The sequence below is a fragment of the Ictalurus furcatus genome, chromosome 17, assembly GCF_023375685.1.
Source record: "Ictalurus furcatus strain D&B chromosome 17, Billie_1.0, whole genome shotgun sequence".
Taxonomy (NCBI): domain Eukaryota; kingdom Metazoa; phylum Chordata; class Actinopteri; order Siluriformes; family Ictaluridae; genus Ictalurus; species Ictalurus furcatus.
In genome coordinates this window covers 23,508,953-23,534,673 of record NC_071271.1, presented here as the reverse complement: position 1 = coordinate 23,534,673, position 25,721 = coordinate 23,508,953, and the positions used below count along the sequence as shown (strand labels likewise).

At 40.8% G+C, this 25,721-nt stretch overlaps 1 protein-coding gene across 4 annotated transcripts in view; it reads right to left on the bottom strand.

The window, feature by feature from the left end:
- Positions 1 to 950: 950 nt before the first annotated feature.
- The window catches only part of nrip1a (nuclear receptor interacting protein 1a), a 50,218-nt gene continuing 25,447 nt past the window's right edge, over positions 951 to 25,721 (bottom strand). For 3 of the 4 annotated variants that reach the window (XM_053646683.1, XM_053646684.1, XM_053646685.1), the window contains exon 2: positions 951 to 6,001. In XM_053646683.1, the coding sequence (XP_053502658.1) occupies positions 2,373 to 5,666 (3,294 nt within the window). In that variant the 5' untranslated portion in view covers positions 5,667 to 6,001 and the 3' untranslated portion in view covers positions 951 to 2,372. Of the gene's footprint in view, positions 6,002 to 15,835; positions 16,229 to 25,721 lie in introns of those variants that run through there. The other variant, XM_053646686.1, reaches the window with a different exon arrangement.

Here is a 25,721-nt window from a genome sequence, read left to right as displayed (position 1 = left end):
AGGTCACTGATCTGTCTTGATGCTGACCCCGGTGAAGCACAGAGCCATCTCTTCCCCATTACTTCCTCTTAAGTCTGAGTCACGTTGACCCACACGCATTAAGGTCACAACGACGCGCAGAAATAAATAAATAAATAAATAAATAGGCTTTTTTTGTTTTTTTTTCTAAAATGCTTTTAGTGAAGAGGAAATACGTGTGTTAGTTTTATTAAACCGATCACATTCGGAGATTTTCTACTATATATAATACAGAATTGTAGTTTCAGTGTGAAGTGTGTTTCTTTTGTGCGTGTATCTCACGCGGAAGTAAAGTTCTAGCAGTTTAAAATCTGGTTAAAAGTAAAAAAACACAGAATTTGTGTCTTTAAAAACAAAAAACAAAACAAAAAAACAACAACAACACTTGATTGTGTCCTAATGCTGCTGCAAACTTTTGCACTTAACTGTAAATAATTATTTAATCATAACGGAAAAGCCAAAAAAAAAAAAAACAACAACAAAAAAAAAACACATTTTTTACTTTGTGCATTTTGGAACTTTATTCAAAATCTGTGCAAGTAAACACCAAAATGAATACATTTAAAAATTATATCACAATAATATTCAATATGCTGCAGTCCAAACATTTATTCTTTGTTGTTTAAAACCAAGTTAAATCCTCGAAGCATTAAAGTAACCCATAATTGCACTGTTGCTGTACATGACTTGATTGTTTTTACCAGTTTGGTTTTCCTCTTGTAAAAAATAAAATAGAATAAAAACCAAAATAAATAGATTTTTTTTTTTTTTTGGGAAAATGTATATGCACATCTCTTTCAAAAGTTCAGATATTTTACTCCGCAGTCTTAGAATAAACAGACAATATATATATATATATATATATATATATATATATATATATACATATATATACATATATATATATATATATATATATATATAATTTTTTTTTAATCAGGCTTCATGACAAAATAGTTATGCTTAAGACTTGAATTCCTCCTTGAGCAGTAATACGTAGGAACCTTCTCATGCATCTGCATGCAACAGGCAGCTGTGGACTGTTGAATATCTGACATAACACAACATCGTTGCAGAACGGATTATTGTAATTTTACCAAGAGACACATGCAAAAAGTAGGACCAAAAAAACAAACAAACAAACAAACAAACAAAAAAAAACCCTCTCTAAATATGTACATATTCACACAGCCGTGACAGCCGTGCGGACTCTTTAGGAAATTCCAAAACTAAAAGGTTTCTCTTTTTCAGTCATATAAAATAGCCATCTTTCATAAAGATAAAGATTACGGTTATGTACAGAAATATAGTTTATAACAAGACTTTAAGATCGAGGGACAAAAATAACGTGTTATATTCCCATTCGTAAAATGTAAGACCATTATCATATACGTTAGCATATGTGGGGAATGACAATTGTAGCACAGTACTCCCGTAAATCACGACCATTAAAACAACACACATTCTGCACGTAACTAGAACACTCTCTGCATCTCCAGCAAGCTTGATTTGTCTTGTTTTAATGCATCTTCATCGCATAATGCTAGACATTTATGGCACATGCTGATGCCGATACCTATTCATATAATCAGATTACATCTTCATCTTTAGCTGAGCAACATGTCAAATAATTTCTAATCGAGTTCTTTAAAAATTTTTAAAATTTTTTTGTACCGTCATCGTCATATAAGGATATTGCAGAAATCTCTATTCTTGGCTTGGTGCGATGAAATGCTGAGTTATTTGTAAAGCACTTCACAAATTAGTAAAAATAAAAAAAATAAAATAAAAAATTGAATAAAATGTATAAATAAAAAGCCATCAATACCAAATGATACAAATCACATATCATGCACATACTATATCGTGTTTTTTATACTGACGAACCAATGAAAAATATGGGCTATGTAAAGAACTGCGTACTTTTGTGCAGCACCTCCCGAAGAAAATACATATTTGCTTAGGGAAGTTGCCGGAAAAAAAAAAACAAAAAAAAAAACAATGACATAACCTGTACCACTGCAGCATAACTGACTATCAAAACTATCAAAATCCAACAATGGAGGAAGTTCGATTAGGAAATGTTAGGAGATATATTATCAGGAGCATGTCACAAACATTTTTTTTATATAGTTTTATATTCAACAGGTTTAAAAATTCAAATCGGAATACTAAGTATTGTTTGTTTGTTATGTATTTGTTGAAAATCATCCAGGTAAGAAATGGCAAGAAATTAAGCACTGATCTTACGGAATAGAGAGTAGACAACGGTTTTCTTATTAACAAACAAAATGGCAATACAGAGAAGCAAGAAGAATGAAGAACAAGAAATTTTCATTCCCGAGCAGTCTTCTTCATGACTTCTTGAGCGACCCGTTGAGCCGTGGTGAGTCACAGCTATGAGTCCCGTTGTGATGTGGGTTTTGTTGTAAGTGTACTTTGAGGTCAAAGGCCTCAGACTCATCTTTCTCTTTAATCTGCACTCTGCGAGGTCCTGACTTGGCTTCAAGCTCCACTCTGTCCCTAACCAAATGTGCATTGCTCCTCTGGAGCATATAATACAAAATAGGGTTAGCTTTAGTCAATCGTGGAGAATCCAGGTGGCAGTCTTTTGTTTTATCACCGTTCACAAAACCAGTCAGGTCACGTTTTGACCTGGACGAATCCTGCTGAACATCGGAACGAGACTCTACTCTGTTTATTCCTGCTGTTGCTGAAGGTGGCTTGCCCTGGTTCAAGGTCTGGTGAAAGCTTTGAAGCTCACCGTTGTTACATGGTTCTTTGATTGTACTCCCATTTTGGACTGGACGTTCCAGCGAATTAAATGTACCCCTTGACTGAGACAGTTCCTTCAAACAGTTGTCTGAAAGAAGTAGCTGCTTCAGGACATTGAATCCGCTATTGTCGTTACGCAGCGATTCACACGGTGGAAACTTAGCTGGCGGACTGTCTGCATGCGGTGGGCTGGATGGGTGACTTGATTCTTGAGACTCTGGAATTGCAGAGGTTGAGCAATCGCTATCATCCTTTTGGCTGCCAGAACTATTACACATTCTCTGCTGGGTCACTTTAACATGGTCCTCTGGTTTAACTGAAAATTTCCTCTTCTTAGGGATGGTTGGTCCCTGGTGATGATCCACTGGTTCCTCTTTAATGCATCCCTGATTTGAGTGCGCTAAAAAGTTTGGCTTTAGGTTTCTGGGCTTCTGATGGAGGAGATGACAAAGAAGACCATCTCTAGGGACAGCCACTGGGGGAAGTGGCTCTTGCTTTATACTTCCCTGATTGAGAGCGTGGGGACTCTGCCTGTGTGACTCTGCTAATTTGTTTTGCCATTGATTTGGTACTTTTTCATCATCACACATGTCATCTTCTAGAGGCTCGGTTTTGACTGCGAGATCTGTTGAGGGTCGGTTCAACGCATTGTGGGATTTTGAATGATTTTCTTGCTTTCTGGATTCTCCCTTTCTCTTATTGCCAGCTTTTTCTTTTTGAGATTTATTCCCCAAAAGAAGCTGTAGGACTGTACGCCTCTCAAGGAGATTTTCAATCTCTGAATTATGTTGTGTAGACTCTGCCACAAGAGAGTTTACCGATTTCACATGAGGGGTGTTGTTTTTCTGAACTGGTACAGCAAGCTTTTCTAACAAAGTTGAAGACTTTGAAGTTCTAAACTCTTCGGCTTGTCTTTTGACTGGAGGCAGAGGAGCTTTCGGTGTGGGGGAGCTGGCAGCATTTTGTTTTCCGCACTGAGCTAAATTTTGTAACAGTTTACTAGCACTAAAAGCTCCTTCTTTGACACTTGAACCACTTGCAAGTGGTTTATTCTTACACAGATCCAAGGGTACTGACTGTGTATGAGGAGAGTTATAGACACTGTAAGGAGATGCACGGATGTTACAATCTCTGCCTTGGGAAAATGTTGGCAGTAATTTAGGACTTCTGGTATTCATTCTACAGTTAGGGCTAGGCTCTCTTGTATCCTTACACTGGCCTGGATAAAAAAGTGCGTGATTACTTGTTGATGCACTACTGACCTTAGGTAGGATCTTAGGCTGCAAATCTGGATTATCAGGGGCTTTGTTTGTCTTCTCGATGTGTTTTTGATCAAGGAGCAATTCCAAAAGGGTAACCTTGTGGTGGGGTTTAATCTCGGAACAAGTGTGTAACTCTTTGGGTTCTGTAGGTAACTTTAAAGTTGGACTCTCTGATGTCCACCTGGTTTTCAGAGACTCTGTGACCTTGTCTAGTGCAGGTGAAGATGAAGAAAAGAGTGGTGTTGAGATGTTCACTTTGTTCTTCAAAGAGAGGTCGATAGGAGAGCAACTGGAGCGAGTACTCTCAGCGTCACTGCTATCTTTCGGTAGACTGTTGGAATTTGAGTGTTCGCTGTCCGAGAACATAGGAGACCCTCGACTTGAAAAGACGCTGACGTCCTCCTTCAGGTGATCCTGAGAAATAAGTCTCTGTGGTGTGTTGTGGCTGTTGAGAAGTTGAAGAAGCAGACTGCTGCAGTTCTGTGATGGCCTGCCATGCCTTTCAAAAGGTCTGCGCTCCCTGAAGGGATGTGTTCTCCGCATTGAACCCACTGACCTACTTTGTCCTGTACGTAGGCTTTGACTTTGTCTGCTAGAGCTTGTTGGCATTTGAGAAGGTATCCCGTTTTTGGTCTGTAAGGAACTTAGTCCATCATTGTTCGTCTGAGATATTGTAGGCTGTTTCTTTTCTTGAGTTTGCTGTGTGGCAATGGCTGCAAGCCTTTCACTGGCAGATCGCCCAGCTAGTTGAGCTTTAAGTGCATGTTCTCTGGAATACTGCTGCAGGTGAGCCTCACTCGAAAGCAGCAAGGCCAGCTGACTGCAGGCCACACTGGGTTTTGGCGAAGGAGCCGGACTCGACCTGATATTTATTAGACTGGCTACAGCTTTTAGACGCTCAGTGCAATGAAGGGATTCTGACGAGGAGGACCGAGCACTGCACTGTAATGCTCCTGGAGACTTTGATAACCTTTCCTGGCTGGGTTGTCGGTGGTGGTACATCTGAGTGCTGGAATTGTTCTGCATCGTACTGTTTCCGGCCAAACGTAGACCAGATCCATCAGATCCATGGCCATGCTCTGGTATCTTGTCCTCTTTATTGGGGTTACTGCCTGAACTGGATGCCTTCTGTGGTGTCAAGTTTTGTACAATCTGCTGTGACAGGGCCACATTTTGGAGCCTTGTGCTGAAGTTTTGAAGCAGACTTGCAAGCAATGTGCTCTCTCCTTTACACTGCAGTGCACCATTCAGGCCACCACAGTGTTCCTGTTTTCTCCCATTGAGCTCAGAAGAAGGCATGGACATTTGTCGCACTTGGCTCTCATGTTCAGTCCAGACTTCAGAGCGAAGCAACCGAGCTTTTTTCACATGATGTGTTGACCCTCCTTGGGGAGTTGTTTTGTCCTGTTCCTGCTGAGCGCTATGCTTTGGCAATGTAAGCCCTGGTGTCTCTTTGTTCCTCTGCTCCTCGTTGCCTTTTTCAGCCTCACTCTGTTGTGTTGCTGTGGCACTTTGTGCTCCTGCTACCCGATGCATGAGTAAGCCTTCCAGATATGTTAGAACAGCAGAATCCTGGTGTGTCTCAGGGCCAGTCTCTTCCCCATGAGTCATGTTCAATATTATGGTCCCTTCTATGGCTGGCCACCACAACAGAGAAGAAAATTTTTCAGATAGTGTCCACCAAGAGATCCAATGGCTTTTGACTTCACAATATCGGTTGCAATTTTACAGGGTATTTCCCTGTCACAGAAGAAGTTGCGCAAATATGTTCATTTAAAAGAAAAAAAAAAAAAAAAACTACAGCAGAGATATGACCGCAGTCATGCGATTGTGACTCTTCTGAGTTTCCATCTTAGTGGATGTGTAACAAGTTTGCTTCTTGGGTACCAACTCACGCACCTGGCCATACCATGATTTCCTCAACACAGGCACTGTTGGAGGTGGCCCTGTATGATAAAAAAGAAAGAAAAAAAATTATAAAATGGATCTATATATTTATATATATATATATATATATATATATATATATATATATATATATATATATATATACACACACACACGGAGAAATTGTTCAGTATATAATAAAATAAAGAATGTCCAAACATCTACAAACGATCTGTTGGAAATGAAAAAGAAAGTCTAAGACTGATTAATTTTCTTCTTATCAGGTTGGCTAGCAATAGTTTGTTGATGCACAATGACAACTGGAGAAGGACATTAAGCATGAAGTCAGCCCGATGTCAACTCACACAGAAGATTATGATCGAGGAATAACCTTGCTCATGCTCTAAGAGGCATTTGATCAGTTCTGTCCTTCTGCACATTAAGCAAAAACAAGAAATTGCGGGAGCATTGAAGGTTGTGACAGAACTCTTGCCAAAATAATCACACAGCTGCCAGGTCAGAAGTTGGCTCGTATTTAGATTCTACATTCTTGGTTTCTCCACCTCCCACCCTCTTAAACATGGCGGTAGATGGATTGGTGACTCTAAATTTCCTGCTAATTTTACTTCAATATAAATTCTAAAAAAAAAAAAAAAAAAAAAGAAGTAATATAGCTCAGCAACCACAGCTACCTCTAATTGGAACCTTTGCTGGCTTTGCTTTCCAGAAACCATAAAGGGGAAGGAGATCTCATGACCTTGTCAAGAAACTGCTCCATGAAGCAGTGGTGGCAAGTGTCACAAGCCACTAACAGCCTCGAAAACGAACTGAGCGGCCTCGGATCCGGATCATTTTGAAAGCACAGCTAATCATCTTCACAAAGTTAGACTTCCAGAAAGGTATATTTTTAATATACCTCAATAGATTTTTGCCTATCCACTATATACCCATAAAACATCAGGGTTTCATCATGTACTTTGTAGTGAAGCACTCACAAAGAGTTCTAGTTGAAAAAGAAAAAAAAGTACATCTTGGATTTGCCAAAAAATACATCTCTTTTATTGATTAAAATAAAGCACTGAGTGTCAAAACACTGCTGCTAGTGATGGAAAGGGTGAGGTAATTCTTGTTTTTCTCAACTGGCTTCTTTACGCATGTTACCACAATGTGGACGTGTGAAATCGTCCTCCATTATTCACACACATCCATGCAGATGTGACACACACGGGACTAAGTACAGGTTCCCTTCGGGGCTCATGTTTGGTTTGAGAAGATATTTTTAAGCGTGTCTTTCCAAGGTCTGTACAGCATTTCTAAAGTGGATTTTAAACATGTTCCTGCCATATTAGGCTAGAAAACAGGGCTGTGCAGAAACCCTTAGACAGGCAGATACAACCAACAGTGGCAAATACAACCGACTATGTTCAATAGAAAAGATTAGTAGGTACAAACAACAATAATAACTGCAATAACAGTAGGGTTGGTCAAACTTTCTGTAGAAAAGGGTCAAGAGTGTCTGCAGGAGCATGTCCTTTCGAGACTGGGCAGGAGTAGGATTAAACTTCAAGACGGATATATTTAGCCAGCTTTAATGACTCTGCTCTACAATGAAGTATAAATGAAGTATAACACACACACACACACACACACACACACACACACACACACAACTCCCCAAAAAACCCAATGTGATGACACACATACATAGTATTTAAACACAATAAACACAACCATTATGATTACTCACTGGAGCGTACATGAAAATAACATTGTAATCTGACAGACAGCAGCCGGGGCCTTTTATTTATACTTCAATTATAAATCATTTAAAGTTCTTCACATAATAAAGGCAATATATACAGAGAAAATCTCCAGTGTATGGATGATATGGATGAAAATTCAACATATACTAGTATAGTATCGCAGTATTATTTATGTATACATTTCTACATGGAGGAAGCGGATTAATGTCGTTTCCTGAATGTACTGGATAGATAGTAAACACCAGCAGTCTGGTACTTATACGCATAATTCTATTTCAAACATGAAAATATGCTGTAGTTTTCTACCCAGTGATGTTTAATCCATTCAGAAATGTTAAGCATTTTAAGATCGGTATTAAGAGGAAAAGAGAATCCACGGAAAAATCCGTAAACTGACACTGGAGTGTGTTCATAAATGTGGCTGAGCCGAGGATATCGTTGAAAATCCTGGTTATTCATGACCCTGTATTGGCTGTTCTATTCAGGTCTACGACGTCATTACATTATCACCATAAGAGATGAGTGAAGACATGCCTGAACATGTATCCTGGGTGGGGGGGCGGGGGGTAAAAAACTCCTTGCAAAATTGAGCAGCCTGATATTAATGGAAAGGGCTTGATATCCGGACTGGATCCTTCATTTGTCAAGAGCAAGGTTGAAGATTAATTGACCCCGGGGGAAAAAAAAAAAAAAAAAACACGTAATAAATGATGTCCACGGTCCAAAAATTGTATTCCATTTATGCAATTTAAAATGCATGATGAGGCAAAAGAGGCAGAACCTGCTCCGGTTTGAAGTCAAGGTCGTTCCCTGAGCCAGAGCTGTTTGAGTTGATGCAACAGCTGGCGTCCATACAAAGCATTAGGCCCTAATAAAAAGTGACAAACCTGCCCTTGCTTTTGCGCATACACATCCAACATCTGACAACTCTTTGCTGCGCAGATGTGGCCTCAGCATTAGACAGGAGCTTGAGGTTGGCACGGCTCGAACATCAACACAGCAAGTGCGCTGCTTAAGCTCTGCTTGCACGCCGGAGCTGCAACAACACATTCCTAAGATAACGTTTCATGACTCAGTCAATCATGGCACCTCTCAAACTGGGTCACTGTGACCTACTTAGAAAGAAGCATGACGGGCATCACGCTCTGCCATTTTCCAGCTGGAGTCCTTCATTAGTGCTCCACCAATCAGGCTGGAGTTAAAGGCATTAGTTTGACCTACATTGCTCATCCAAAACGGAGGAATCTGCACACGGCCCGAGCGAAACAAACAGCACTGTTTTCAGAGTCGTGTCAGGAATTACAGAATGACCTTAGAACCGGCGGAGTATTGAGAAGCGTAGATAAGCGTAGTTTATCTGCTGTATGAGAAATAAAACACAACAGGCTGTGCTGTTGTAGAAAAATAATCAACAAGCAGGCGGTGTGATGCGGCCTGACGAATCGTATAGTTATAATCATCACCCTGAGGTTCATTATTTTCCAATAACACACCACACCTGACGTGCTTTATTCCTCTTACGCCACAGCGATTTGACAATGATTAGAGTTGTTTTTTTATTTTATTTGGTAAAAAAACGACACTTTTTATCCATTATCCATGCTGTAGAGCCTTCAGGAAACAAGTTATTTCCTGTTATCGTTTATATCACAGCAGCTATAAACCGTTTCCTCTGTCTTGAAGTTAACACGCAGCTTGTAACGTCACAGAGAATTTTTTATTTTTTTTCTCTGCTCATGATATTCAACGCTGGGGACTGGCTTCCTGTAAATTCATCCTGTCGGTCAAAGTCAGTTCTGTATCGCTACAAGTTCCCGAAATTTCTCTTGTTCCTCACAAACCTTTGTTGGCTTGTTTCAGCACGTGGTTCCCGATAATGTTTTGGCTTTAGTAGGAAGTCATGGGATTTGAATTAGATCTCAGAGTGTCTCAAAAGATACTACATTCACATTGTGTACTTTGTATTAGTCAAGGACAAACACTGGACGATAACAGCCGAGACGCAGGATAAGCGAAATATTTTCAGCTAACTCCTAAGTGTCTGTGGAAAATGGCTCAATTTCCTTGGAGGAAAATTTTTGCGCTAGCTGCAGCAACCAGAATGGGACTATTAGCCGATGATTATTGCACAGACCTGTGCTAAGACATTAAGACCCGGGCTATGTGAACCGCTAGGAGTGGGCCTGAGAAACGCAATTACTGACCTGCCATAGAGAACACTGGAGAAAGATGTAATAACATCAAAAATGAATACAACTCTCTGTGGATTGCTGGGAGAAAATACAGTTATAAATAAAATATAACTATACACTGTGAAAACGTCCGTAAGACAGCAACTAGGGTGTATTGGCGAGAATCGTTAACGTGAACAACCTCTGGAAAAAAAAAAAATCCAGATAATAGTCTCTGACAATGTGCAAACAATAAAATACGGTGTCTTTATCCCCTCTGTCATTAACCAGAGCTATTACGGCCTAATAAACGGCAGGATAGTTGTTATTGTTATTGGCTCGACGTGATGTAATCAGACACGAGACAACTCCGAGCCAACAAAATATTGACTGCCTCAATATTTCCAGTCCATATTATTGGTCACTGTGGGAATCTTATGCCAAGCTGAAAGCCTAATAGCTTAATAGAGACAATTCAATGTTTCATAAACACAAGCTCTCGAAGCTACACCGACTTTTTTTGTTGTTGTTTCTGGTGTATGAAAAGATACTTACCTTATACAAATAAAATCTTTTGATCTGACAAAAAATTCCCCATGTCGCTCTTTACTGTAAGAGAAGATAGCGATCAGATATTCACAGAGTTCAACCAAAGGCTTATCAGACCATCAACTTCCTCTCTCTATACGCTAAATAAACACCGTAAAGACTGCTGTTGCCTCTGCACATATATTCATTATTTAATCACACATAAAACTTATAAATTATAAGGTTTCATATATACAGTATACCTGTTTACTATATACTAACGCAACGTGTATATACGGCGGGGGAGATACGTATTGAACGCGTCAACATTTGTTTTCAGTAAATATATTTCCAGTGAGGTTATTCACATGAAATTTTCACCAGACATCAGTATTAACTCACTAAATCCACACGGATAAAGAAATCCAAACGGTAAAGTCCATCAATGAAGTTATGTGTAATAAACGGGAATGACACGGGAAAAAAGTACTGAACACGCTAAGTGAAATGTATTTAATACTTTAGTGGAGAAGGCTTTGTTTGTAATGACGGCTTCCGGACACTTCCTGTATGAAGAAACGAATGGGCCGCAGTATTCAGGTGTGATTTTAACTGATTAACTGATAAAAGTAACCGACAACAATATGTAGTATGAAACATAATCTAACATGCCTCAGTGTTCTGTCTGTCTTCATTTGATTCAACTACGGTTGAAGATGTACAAAATTAGGAAAGTAAAAACGTTGGTGGCGTAAAATATGGGACGTATTTTGTGGCGGAAATAAATATTTTCCGTACAGACGATGCATTTCGTCAAATTCGGATTGAAATTTATACACCGCTCCATCCAAGCGCTTGAGAAAAGCTTGTTTACAGAGATTAGACCGTTTCATTTCATCCAAAATAGAGAGAAATGATCAGGTTTCTGAGGCGCGTCTGAATTTAATGAGCTGAGTCTGTAACGTGTCGTACAGCCGCAATTTCTTTTCACATTCGAATCGTGTACAGGGGGATTGTTTCGTAATTTTATTCGATTCTTCTGAAAAATTCAATCTGATGTTTGCCAACATGTGATTGCTGTCGTTTACACGTGTGGGGGTGGGGCTTAATTTCTAAGCCTGAATAATATAAACATCAGGTTTATATACAAGGTAGAACCCTTATTATATAATTAATTATACAATGACATCATTATTAAAGGTCTAGATTCTAGAAAGATGAAATACGTTCAAAGATCACAAACCTCACCTTTAATGAATCACAACAAGTCCTATATATAAATTCTACTGTCAAGTAAACAGCACACTTTTGTAACTCATATCAGTTTCTCAGCCAGATGTTCAATGTTCAGGTGTTCAGGTGTTTGGTCTTTGCTGTATTTCTACCTGCCCTGCCTATGCCATTTTTGTTGGGGATCATAAATCTATCACATGGCATTATCAGTCAGTCAGTCAGTCAGTCAGTCTTCTTAAGGTATCTCTGAAATTCGTAGAAGTCTGGAAACACTTTCCCAGTGTTCAGGCTCTCACAGGTTTCTCACTTTTCGGGCTCATTTCTGGGCCTGAAAAAACGTAAACAGAAGCTTTAAAACGAACTAAAGTCAGTCTGTAACTCACTGCACAGCCTCAGTCAAAACTTCAATCCCCCCCCGCCCCCACCCCGCCCCTCCCATCTGGGGTGGAGCTTAATTTCCGGGCCTGAAAAAAATGTAAACTTCGAATGTTCAAACTAGGCAGATGAATTACATGCGACGCGTTACTATTAGAATGTAAACAGCACACTTTTGTAACTCATTTCAGTTCTTCAGCCAGACGTTCAATCATCCCAACACCAAGTATAAAGACCTACCATGATGCTGAGCGTTGATGCCAAGAACAGGTACAGTGTGGTAATCAATTTGCTCTGCAGGCTGGAAGGCAGGTCTGAATACTAATGTCTGCACAGCACCCCCTCTCCCTCAGTTAGACACTCTCCTCTCTCTCTCTCTCTCCTCTTTTTTTTTTTCCTTCTGTCTTCCTTTCTGGGCTTGACACCTCAATGTGCCCCGATCCAGAGCAGTAGCCAAAGGGCAACAGCTCGTCCTCTGTGCAGATAACCACTGCCACTAATCAAGTGTGTGTACGTGTGTGTGCGCGCGTGCTACAGTATGGGATTAGAGGGCTTGCTCAGTGCAACTCAGCACAGAACAGCAGCTAAGTGCTCGCACAACAAGGTCACCATTAAACCTGCAGTAACCCTGCCACTGCTTCCCGTCTCCTGCCCACACACACACACACACACATTGCACATGCACACACCGATCCTAACCCTCATTTCACTTTCTCAAGTGCGCGCAAATCTCCGCCGCCAATCTCGGCCGGGTCAGGATAATTCATCATATTTTACTAGTGACGGCTTTCCACCTCGCCTGAATGATATTGCATCCTGGCACGGTGACAAGAGCAAGGCGCAGGCGGGTTCCTCTCCGCCTCTGAGGATGCTCCACTGCGTCGCCACACACTCGTTTTTATACTGCTGAAGTGTGTGACTCTGTGTGTGTGTGTGTGTGTAATAGAGGAAGTCAGAGAGGTGGGCTACGGCTGTTTCACTATGCTCAGGGATGAAAGCTTAAGCCGAGCTGAGATGCTCGAATGGACACGACAGTTATTGCCCGAGTTCGCCCTGCAGCACTTAGCAATCCCTACTTTCTCCCACTCTCGTAGCGAAAGAGAATAAAGCGCAACCTGCTAGCTGTCTCTATAACGCGGTCAATTCATATAAGAGCACGAAATAGCATTTGGAGTCATTAGGATTTCTTTTGCTTGCCCATGAAAATGACGTAATCATCAAACGACCTGAAAACGTTTCCGGTTCTCAGTATTCAGTATTTCAGGACGCATCCAGCATATAAATCTTATCGCATAAATAATGAACGTGACACGCCATAATCAAATATTAACTCAATCCCTCAAGATTATAGACTCAAATGTACTCATTTATTAACTGTGGCAAAGTAGGGGTGATGAAGTGAAGCTACTGTTACCGCCCTGAAGTGTTTTATTCCTCTTACACCATAGCAATTGCAGTATTTATTCATCAGTGAACAACACGTCATACTTTTTACTCATTATATAGCTACATTTAATGTTGTGCAACGTCCATGAAGCACTTTAGTCTCTGTTATCACTTACGTACACTATATAATAGCAGATTATATTTATTATTTATCATATATAGCATAACTGTTACAAATAAACCTCCTGTAAGAACTCTTGGAACGTCAGTGCTGAATTTGGTGTCAGACTACATTTCCCAGAATGCATGTCTGCCTGCAAACATAGCCTCCATCGACTCCAATTCCCAGTTCACACACTCAAGTTCACGTGATTACTGACTGTAAAAGAGTGGTGCAGGAGTGAGTCCTAAAACCCTGGGTGTGTCTCAATCAGCTCCCTAGGTGGTGAATCAGTATATCGTGTATACGAGCTCAGGCGCTGGTGGATCAGGTGGTAGAGCAGGTTGTCCACTAATCGTAGGGTTGGCGGTTCTGATCAGAAGGTCGGGGATTCAAGCCCCAGCACTGCTAAGCTGCCACTGTTGGGCCCTTGAGCAAGGCCCTTAACCCTCTCTGCTCCAGGGGGCGCTGTATCATGGCGGACCCTGCACTCTGACCCCAACTTCACGAAGAAAACAATTTCGCTGTAATGTATATGTGATCAATAAACACTCATTATCATGTTTGTTTGTTCTGGTTTTGACCCACGTCACCTTCTCATTTATCGATCATAGTTTTGAATACCTGTTCTCCTTACAGAAAAATAATTAACAATTGCACGTTTGTTTGTTTTTTTTTTTGTATCTATAAATGTACAGTGCGTACGAGGCAAGTCCCTGTGCAAGAAACGTTAACGTACGAGATCAAGCACTTTAATCTAAAGCTTTGCTTTGCCTTGTGGTTGAAAATTCATCAAAACCTTTTTTCCCAATCAGAATTCAACAGAGCTGTGGTAGCTAGAACCATCTCTTCCACCATGTAACTGGGACATCCCTTTTTTAAAAATGTATAACGGACATGCATTTTTCAGACACGTTTTCGGACATCAAGAGACACGCGGGTCACTGGCGTTAGTCATCTAAACATAGAAACTGGAATATGAAACATTCAAATGTGGATTTTTGCTTATGAATATGTAAATACCATTGCCCTAGATTGTCTGTTATTCCACTATGGAAAGACGAGTCTAGTTCACAACACGCAGTTGTGCATTTGACAGGAGACGGAAACACGATGTCCTTATTCTGTCAATAAGGACACAGCCAGAGCAATAAAGGGTTACTGAGTACATAATGAGCATCATTATCACTCCCAGACAGAGGGATATGACCTCCATGATGCTGTTTCCTACTCAGCAGGAGGGTGCTGGTGAGGAAACAGAGACTGACAGAGAAAGAGAAAGAAAGAGAGAGAGAGAGAGAGAGATCGACATGCAAATGAGGGCGAATGAAAACAAACGAACAACAACAAAAAAAAAAACGGGGGCTCAGAAATAAACTGCATTGAAAATTCCATTCTCTACACTCTAGACCGAGAAGAAAGAGAAGAACTAGGGCAAAAACACAATTTGGTGTGTGTTGTGTAATGCGCCCTTGACATGTTGACATCGGGTGACACTTTGTCACCGGCCACCTGGCAGATCTTCCACCTTCTCGCGACCTCCGGTGCCCTAAAACGCCAAGCCCCACCTCCCTTCGCCCGACAGGCCCCTCCCCCTGCTCGGGGAAGGTCGAACGGGTCAGCGTGTCCTCATCTGTAATCCACTGCCATTCGTCAGCAGCCAGGGCCGGGGGAGGCAGCCTCGCGACGAAGGGAGAATGCCCAATTAGGCAGCTGTCACACAAAGCGGGGGCTGCAGAAAGCCGGCCATAGAGGTAGGGAGGTAGTGAGGAAAAAAACATCCCCTGCTGTCTCCCGAAAGGACGAGCAGCTGCGAGTGCCAATAACAGCGACATGTTAACCATTTCCACCCGAAAGGGCATGGAGAGCGCGTGAGGTTGCTACGTTCACTCCTACTTGATCTGGCTCGTAACAAAATATTACAACCGGTGTCACGCTCGGCTGCTCAGGAACCTGGCTCGGGTTCCAGCACCTCGATCGGGTCCATGCCGGAAATGCATCCGCGTGTATTTTTTGCGGAGTGCGTGTGGATCTATTCGAGTCAATCACACACGCCAGAGAGATATCAGAACCTGTGAGAGGAGTGTAGCACCCAACCAACCCCCCCCAACCCTCCCATCCACAAATAAATAAATAAATAAATAAATAAACATAAATAAAAATAACACACTATATTTTCTCTGAAAGTAGTGCAGCTGCAAATCACAGGTTTATATAAATGCACTCTTTTTTTTTTTTACCATTTCTATAGTAACAACTCACTCACGGGGACTTTACCTGGGTGAAGCTCCACATAAACGAATGACAAAAAAAGTGTAATTGTTTGGCGAAGGAGTCTCCAGTCTCAGTGCTTTGTACGATTCAGGAACTTCAAGAGAGAAAACAAAGAGAGGCTGATGTCAGAATAACTGTTTATATCTGCTATAATGTATAAGTGGGAACGGGAAACTAGTTTTTTCAAGGACCTTTCCCGACATTAAACGTAATTCTGAATACATTCTAAATACAAATAAACTGCAGTCGTGTAAAAAGTAAAAACACTTCTGGCTGTACTGTTCTTTAAGAATAATGGTACCGAGTGCCGTAGCTAATCACAGCTCTGCCGATACTCTGAATAACTGCGCAACTGCGATTGTGACAAGAAATTAATATCGAGTAACTGACATTTCGGATACGCCATGGCCGAATGTTCTGTTTTTTTATGCTCCGCTAGCGTATAGACGCCGAAGCAGCTACACTCACTTTATAGCTAGCTAGCTACACATCTAGTACTAGCTAGAATGTAGAAATCTAGCTAGTACTAGATTTGTACATTCCTGTTAAAGGTGTTTCTGGTGAAATCAGTGTCCGTTCTTCTATATTACATTCATTGGCAGAATGCCTCATCCAATGAAATCCAATCGAACGTACACGACGTACGTTTACGTCATTTATTCAAATGAGCGTTTGAGGGTTAAGGGCGTTTGAGCAGCAGTGGCAGCTTGGCAATGCTGGGATTTGCACTCATGACCTTCTGATCAGAAGTTCAGTGTCTTAACTTAACTCTTAGAACGCCGCTCGACCAATCAAATTAGCGGACTGGAACTAACTGGTGTATAATGGAAATGAATCAACTTCTGGCTAGGAACAGTAATTCAGCTTCATCACACTACTCTGTCGCTGATTATTTTCCTACAACACAACACTCCCAAGTCTTTTACTCCTTACATGAAGGACAGGCAATCTGCCAAAAAAATTCACCTTCTGCTGTACTTTTCAGCATTCCCCCACCCCCCACAACCTTTTCTTCACTGTCACAATCCCTCCTGTTTCTCTGCCATCCCCGGAAACAGCCAGCAAACTACAGTTACCGAATATTACAAGTTTTAATCAGAGATAAATGAGGCCCTGGAAGGGAGAGGGAGCTGACTGTGGGTTGAATAATCTCCCCATTCTTAATTAAATGACTGAAGAAAAGCCAGCACATTAAAGGAAAGAGAGCGCCTGGGTCCCCTGCCTTCTCCCTATATGGGAGAGAAGTTAATAAGACAGTGAAGCCTCCGCAGTCATCAAGAGCCAGAATCAGGCGCCAGAAGAACAGTGAGTTTTCAAGGATGTGACCGAGCTGAGACAGAATAGGGCTGAAGGCGAGTTAGATAACGGCACTACTGTGAGACTGCAACCGAAAGCGCCACTTTATTATAAAATCAGAGACGACGAGCACAAGTCTGATCCTATGCGATGCGTAAATCACGCAACTCGGCCGAAACGCTGGATCGTTTTCTGTTTAATTACGGAACCATCACGTGACGTTTGTGAGTAAAGGAAAAAAAACGAGCCCGCAGTCTTCCGGAACTTTTGCGTCTTACGAAGTTTTCTTAAAGTGAGGCGGTGGACGTGGTGAACAATGAAAAATTGCTCCGTCTCGACTAAATACTCGGCTGAACGCTGAAGTACGTCCTTATATTTTTTTACTCGAGTCAAGCGTTAAGCGTCAGCACGGTCTCTACAACGTTTTCAACCCAACTACATCTCAAAAACCACACAAAAAGAACTGAAACTAGCCCTAAAAAGTCCTGACGCTGGACAAGGAAGACACATTTTTCTTCTTTTTCTCAATCTTTGCCAGGGTAACGAGGTCACCGTGGTGGGCGTACGATTCCCGATGTACATTATCTGCGATACGCGTTATCGTCCGCTCCTTAAGCCACTTTTCCCTCTCCAAATCTCCACAATTTATCTCACAACAGCGATGGTTGAGTACATCGTAGATACACTGTCTGCGCTTACACTTTCCCTTTGTTTTCCCCCACCGCCTGCTGTTCGTGGAAATCGATTCGATTATTCGCTTTTAAACAAGATCTTAGTAGCTGCGTACTTTTTTGTCCTCAAAAATCTGCTCAAAAAAAAAAAACAAGAAAAGAAAAGTGAACCTGGCAACCCTGCCCACAACATAAACCATCATGTCTTGCGGAAATTATTCGGCATTGAGACTTGTTAAAGTTGCGTCTTGTCACAGATTGATTACAAAACCAGGTGTCGCTTCACACTTCACAAAGATGTATTCTGCCAAGATTTGGGTCTGATGGAAGTTAAACAGCAGGCTCACAACTTTCAACCAGTAATACAGGATGTTATTCAGTTCCTACACCAATCGAAATCCCTCCCCGAGAGTTGTACTCAATAGACGTAACGGGTATCGACGATAAGCGCAGCCCTCTGAGGATCACATTCGAAAAAGTATCGACTCAATCACGCACTAATTTTAGTTCGCGATCGTAAATTAGAGCCTCTTTGACCAAGGAAACATGGGAAGATATTAGCTAAGTCTAGCTAACAACAGCTTTATTGGTAATCTCTGAAACGTTACCTAGCATGACGATACCTACCACGATACAAACTAGCTGAACGCTAATAGCTAGCTGTGACAATACGAAACTGCCGTGATCAACCCAGCGTGTGCACAGTAGCAGACAGATCAAACCCAGTGATCCGTATTAGGTCTGATCCTCACTGTCACATCTGTTAACGTTCAGATTTGTTACTTCTTGAAGCTACCGTATACGACGCCTTGAAGCTAAATAGCACATTTAGAAATAAATACATTACGGAGAAACGGTAGCGATGTAGCTTGGAAATGTAGTAAAAAGTAGAAAGGAGAGGTTTTTCTTTTGAAAAAGTTTTAATACTTATAATATAACGGTAACAAAATGGTGCTCAAAGGGATATAGTTCTTCCCTGCTCATGTTTTTTTTTTTTTTCCAAGACTAGCTAAGGGTTTGAGACTCGAGGCACATCTAGTATGGGAGAAAATATCCTTCGATATGCAGTTTGATCTACTAGATAAAGTATGCCAAACATTTCAGATGCTTCTGTGCCACCACTTAATACCGGAGTTAATAACACATGCAAAGTTAAAGTGTTTTAATTCATCCGGGGCGCTCAAGTATTAGCCGTGACAACGACACACATCTGGTTTCGAGTTTCTGGGAATTCCATGTGGGAAGAACGCTCAGATTCGGGTAGTGAAAGTAAATGTGTAGACAGCTTGTTTTTTTTTGCGAGTTCCTCTTTTAAAAATGTCTTTTTCAGCTCGAGGTAACATGAATAATAAAACACACATCCAAGCATCTGAAACTTAAAAAGCTGACAGCTGTTAAAAATCACAGACGTGTTCGTCATAGCAGCGGCGCGTAAATTTTTGGGGTGTATTTCCTCATGAGGAGATAAAACAAGCAGGAGTAGTTCTACGATCCTCACTGGATAGGTTACAAACGACAAATTCTTGTCTATAGTAGCAAACAGATCGTACAATTAAGGAGTAACGAGACCTTTTTTTTAAAAAAAAAAAACACACATTTTTTTTGTTTTGAAGCTGACGACTTGTAAAAAGTATTTGAGCCATTACCATATAATACATAGGCACATGTCAGTTTTTCTATATTTGTAAGGACCTTCCATTGACATGATGATTGCTGAAGCTAATCAATGCTATGCTACACCTAAACCTAGTCCAAACCTTAACCTCGGTAACCAAAAGCTCCAACAAAAAATTCATAATAATATTTAAAAAAAAAAAAAAAAACAAACAAAAACAACAGTAAAATCACTACATTTTGTGAGGACATTTGACAATATCCTATCACTGACTACGTTTACATGGACGGCAGTAATCTAATTACTGACCTTATTCTGAATAAGACAATATTCTGATTAAGGTGTTTACATGAGTCGCTTTTAGAATATTCCTTCCATGTTCCCGTTCTATATGTTATAGAACATAGATCGAGTAACACCACACGTCATTACGTCATTAATAAATGACTTTAAAACTGATAGCTTACGAAGACATTCTTGAATATTTGGAAATATTCGCTCATTCATACACCCTTTATACGTACATACAATATATCATACAGGATCGGGCCGTTTACCACAATATGCATATATGTAAATATAATAGTAGTTAGTTAGCAAGATTGGCTAAGCTATTGAGCTTCCTAAATACTGTCTTAGTAGTTAGTTAATTCACCTAATGTAGCTGTCCAGGGTTAACAATAATGTTATATTGTGTAATTATACAAGTAGCACGGTTGCTAGCTACCTATATAAAGTTAGGCTAAGTGATTTGTTTAATTGCATAATTAAAACTAACTGAGTTGGCTATGTAATATCTGTAAAACAACCTAGCTAACATCAGATAAAATTCAACCATTGAACCATTACATAAGCTTTGATACAGTATCTTTTATATAGCTCTACCCTTCACCTACATGATTCCATTATCAGAGTTAGCATGTAGCCAGGACAGTTGACTAACTAGACGAGTGTTGATCCTCATGGGTGGGTTCCCATTTCCTAGCTTGGCCTTCTCACAGTGTCTCTGTACTGCTTTCCTGTCCTAGAAGAGCTGACTACACACTTCTCAGCGCTTTGACTTTAAATAATAATAAGCACTTTTGAAGGACTTAAAAAAGACAAAAGTAATGAACGCATCTCGGCAGAGGTAACTCAGCCCTCGCCATAGACGGATGGGCAGGACGAGGCCTTGCAGTGGCAGTGCTCGCTCTCACCAGCGCTAATTAGCACAAATGAAGCAGGATTAAGAAGTTAATGGGGGGTAAATGGCACGACTCGCAAAGCTAAACGAGTCAGCAAACTTTAGGGGGGTCGTCTTCTTGTGCAGTGTTTACACTATTGCAGTGACGCTCAGCCATTTTGTCTGGCTTTGGAATCTGTTGTCAGTGTACAGGTGTATCTCAAAAAAATTTAATATCGTGGAAAAGTTCATTTTTTCCCGTAATTTAATTCAAAAAGGGGAACTTTCATATATTCTAGATTCGTTACACATAAAGTGAAATATTTCAAGCCTTTTTTTGGTTTTAATCTCGATGATTACGGCTTACAGCTCATGGAAATAAAAAAAAATCCTTTATCTAAAAATATTAGAATAAAGAATTTATAATACAGAAATGTCGACCTTCTGAGGAGTATGTTAATTTATGCACTCGATACTTGGTCAGGGCTTTAATCCTTTTGCAGGAATTACTGCATCGATCAGCCTGTGGCACTGCTGAGGTGTTCTGGAAGCCCAGGCTGCTTTGATATCGGCCTTCAGCTTGTCTGTATTGTCGGGCCTGGTGTCTCTCGTAGATTCTCTATGGGTTTCGGGTCAGGCGAGTCGGCTGGCCGATCGAGCACAGTAATACCATGATCAGCAAACCAGTTACTAGAAGTTTTGGCAGTGTGGACAGGTGCCGAGTCCTGCCGGAAAAGGAAATCAGCATCTCCATAAAGCTCGTCAGCAGATGGAAGCATGACGTGCTCTAAAATCTCCTGGTAGACGCTGCATCCACTCTCGACTTGAGAAAACACAGCAGATGACATGGCAACCCAAATCATCACTGACTGTGGAAACTTCACACTGGACTTCAAGCAAGTGGGATTCTGTTCCTCTCCACTCTTCCTCCAGACTCTGGAACCTCGATTTCCAAATGAAATGCAACATTTACTTCCATCTTCCCCGCGATTGTGCTTGTGTGTGCTGAACCAGACTGAGAGATTAAAGCCTCAGGAAACCTTTGCAGGTGTTCTGAGTTAATCCGCTGATTAGAGCTCTTCTTCTCAGGTCGACATTTCTGTATCATAAATTCTTTATTAGAATATTTTGAGATACTTGATTTTTGATTTCCGTGAGCTGTGAGCCGTAATCATCGAGAATTTAAAACAAAAAAAGCCTTAAATATTTTACTTTACGTGTAATGAATCCAGAATATATGAAAGCTCCACTTTTTGATTTACATTACGGGAAAAGATGAACTTTTCCATGATATTCAAAAATTTTTTTTTTTTTTAGATTTTTTTGAGATCCAAACTTCTCAAAAAGATTTCCATGATAAATTGTTGCAGTCAACCTGATATGAAAACTCCTATCCATACGCCTATATCTAACACATATAACACATGTAGTCTTGTTTGCTGTAACCTTTGTGTGATTATGTAGTATTATTATGTGGAATTCTGGGAAAACCCATCACATGTAACATTTTCTCCTACAGAAAGTTCTTAAAAGATTGCTAACGCATAGCATTCTAACAACTTCATCAAAATGTGACTTTCCCTGTGTGAGGAAATCCCACCTAGCTAGCTACCTAGCGAGGCTTTTGTCATTTTTAATCAGTTTTACCATCCTCTTCACAGTGCGTTGAGACGATATAGACACACGTCCAATTCCAGGTTGATTCATAACATTTCCAGTCGACTGGAACTTCTTAATGATTGCCCTGATGGTGGAAATGGGAATTTTCAATGCTTGTACTATTTACTTATAGACACTTCCCATTGTGTGAAGCTCAACAACCTTTTGCCGCACATCACAGCTATATTCCTTGGTCTTACCCATTGTTATGAATGACTAAGGGAATTTGGCCTATGTGTTACCTCATATTTATACCCCTGTGAAACAACCCTGACGGTTAAACAAAGTCACCCAGGCGTACTAAATTAAATATAAAACATCGATGGGAATATACATCAAATATATCTTTCTCATATGAATCCATTGGGGTGCCAATAATTGCTCCACACCTATATTTAACAAAGATATATATATATATATTTTTTTTTGGATAAACCTGTGTTGTGTTTGCAATTGTTTGATATCCATGAGAGCAGAGTATTTTTGTGAATTGTTTGCACAAAAGATCAAAAGGGTCAACCATAAAGACACTTTTCCGCAGCCTTCTTTGCTCATATTTACCAAGGGTGCCAATATTAGTGGAAGGCGCTGTATATAATATGAACAACCTAATCAAATAAACCTGGAGTAAATGCACTTTAAACAGACTAAATACTGCTTATAAGTGTTTGCGCACTTTTAGCTATGACTCCAAGCTAACTCAACACGTAATAATAATAATAATAAATGCCTGTGGGGAAGCCGCCAGGGAACAGCATGTCTCAGGGTGTCTGCAAATAGGGGAGATGAGAAGGACCGGCTGAGCAAATGAGGCCCTGGCAGCTCTCATCAAGTGCAGCGTGAACTCACTTCTGCCCAGTGCATGAGACGACTTTCACAGCAACCCCATCCTCCCTGTTCTGTCCCTTCCCCCACATACAAACACACACACACACACACGCACGCGCTCAACCACATAGCTAGCTTCTCTCCTCTCACATACACTCGACATCTCATTCTCTCTTTCCGGCAGCTGAATGTCAGGGGGTGAGCGTGCGTGACCTTGAGTGGCGTCAGAGGCACAGTGAGGGTCACGTTGCCTGCAGCCGCCCTTCAACAACATCAGCGAGACAAAAAAAATCTCCACAGTGGCTTGATGCATATCTCAAATATCCTGCCTTTCTCCAGTGGCCGTGTGGATTATCAGCATGGGGAGAGAACATTTCATCCACCTTTGCACCTTTAACCTTACGCCTTGACCGCTGGATGAAAATACAATATGTATTTCTATACACCGGACTTGTTCGGCGAGCATATCTAACGGTCCAGTTACATCAAATTCCTTGCTGGATGGACAAAATAGTATCGATATTATAAATATATTAAATTATATAATAATAATTACATAATAAATTATGTCGCAATACGTTTTTTCTGATATCGCACGATATATTTTTGTGCTTTTTATTTTTTTATAATATGAATAGACCGACCGAAAGCATTTGTTCAAAGTCTGTACTTAATCTTTAAACTGATACACTATTCGTTTTTATTAATACGGCCGCTAATTCACGAGCAAACCAAACCTAAATATCGTCATACGCATACATCGTGTCGCAAATGATTTAATAATGTAGTATTTATTTGGCCTAGAGAACCATATATTCTGTCAAGTTCTGTTGGAGTTTTATGGCTTAACGTCCCGGTGAAGTCTCTTGAAACGCGCAGCGTTATTCGAAGTGTTGACGTAATTTCCGCTGAAACAGGAAGTCAGGGTGGGACGTATCGAGTGGCTCTTCCTCCTTTTTAAATATCCAATAGTGGTCACTATAGTCACTATCAGCCAATGGTGTTTAGCTTACCTCACATCCAGAACTGGTATGGGCGGGACACTTCCGATACTAGAGAGTGTTTGATTGGACAGGAAATTACTGAAGTGTACTGAGAAGCTGAAGTGCAGGATGATGTCATCAAAATCGTCGATCCGTATCGTCGGTAGAGCGAGACTGCGCATTCTGAATGCATATATCTTCTAAATGCGAATTTCGTCATTGTTTTGGAGCGCACTAGCTTACAGATAGATAACCTTAAGGCTGACATGTTCCCGTTAAAAGCCGCAAAACTTCCATTTTGATTTCACGGGGACTTTAAGGGCAAAGAAGAAACCGTAAATCCGGACGTAGCTAGTTTCATAGTCGAAATGTTTTGGGGTTTTTTTCGTTATTTTGTTTGGATTATCTAAACGTGCACAATTTGTAACATTGTATCTTTCTTTCTCTCATGTTTTTATTCACGTACATATTCCATCTGACACTTGAAACGATAATAATCATGGAAAAAATGTATATATAAAACGCGCCATCTATTTGAATTAGGGGCATTCTTATTGACTGTTTAAACTAAATATATAAAAAAAAAATATCGGAGGTTTAATCATTAATCATATTAGTTCATGGCTAAAGGAAGACGTGATGTTTCTCATGGCCACGTCACGTTCCCACTTTTGACTAGCGTCACGGTCTCTGAATAGATCAGATCAGATACAACGATGTTAAATTTGCCATAGAGAGAATAAATATACACTTCTCTGTACGCTGGTCTTGAACATTCTGCTTTCATTATGCTGTTGGTTCGTTAATCAGACCCGAGAGGGTAAATAAAATAAAAAAAAAATGAAAAATCGATAAAAATCTATTAAAAGCCCTGTAGCTAATCTCCGGTCAGATGAGCTGCCTTTACAGTACATGTGACTGGATCAAGCACGACAGTACACAAGACTACTACAGTACACAAGAATCATGTTTAGGATCGTCGTTGAACTACAGCCATGTTTTGTTTTCGTACGCTTCTACAGCGTTTTCGTTCAGTCCGCTGAAATACTCTGCAGGTCCGTATCTGGTCCACGGTCCACCGGTTGACGACTCTTGCGCGTTTCTATCTTCTCGTATATTCTTGCGTGTCGGCTCAGAGCCACTATAAGACCCAGCCAAGGCCCAGATTATTATGTACAGTATTACATTAGCACTGCGTGCAGTGACATCCAAGACGTGCAGCTTATTCCGAGAGCTGCCCGATACAAACAGAACATTTGTGACGCCAACGATGACAGGTTCTGGGAGGCGCAAGCCCCCTTCCAAGGAAATAGAGCTGGCCCTGTTGGCGCATGAAACTTTATACCGTGCAAAACGATGGCCATGCGTGTAGCCAGCTGTTCTTGTCCTGCACTTGAGGAGGCCGTGCTTCTGCCATAACGCCAACGCTTGCTCAGTTAACTTCCAGGAAATCACCACAGAGGGAATGGAATTTCGGTCGTGTATATCATCCTATTCTGGTATAGCCCCAGAACACGCTGCCAGATACCTTATCTGAAAGTACTATGGGTACAGGGTGGCCTGTGGCATAACAGATAAGTTTACAAACCTGGCATGGATGGGAGGGATGCCTGGACATGGTTTCCTTGACACAATATAAAAGGAAGGGTCACCTATTCATAGTATAAGGTGTGCC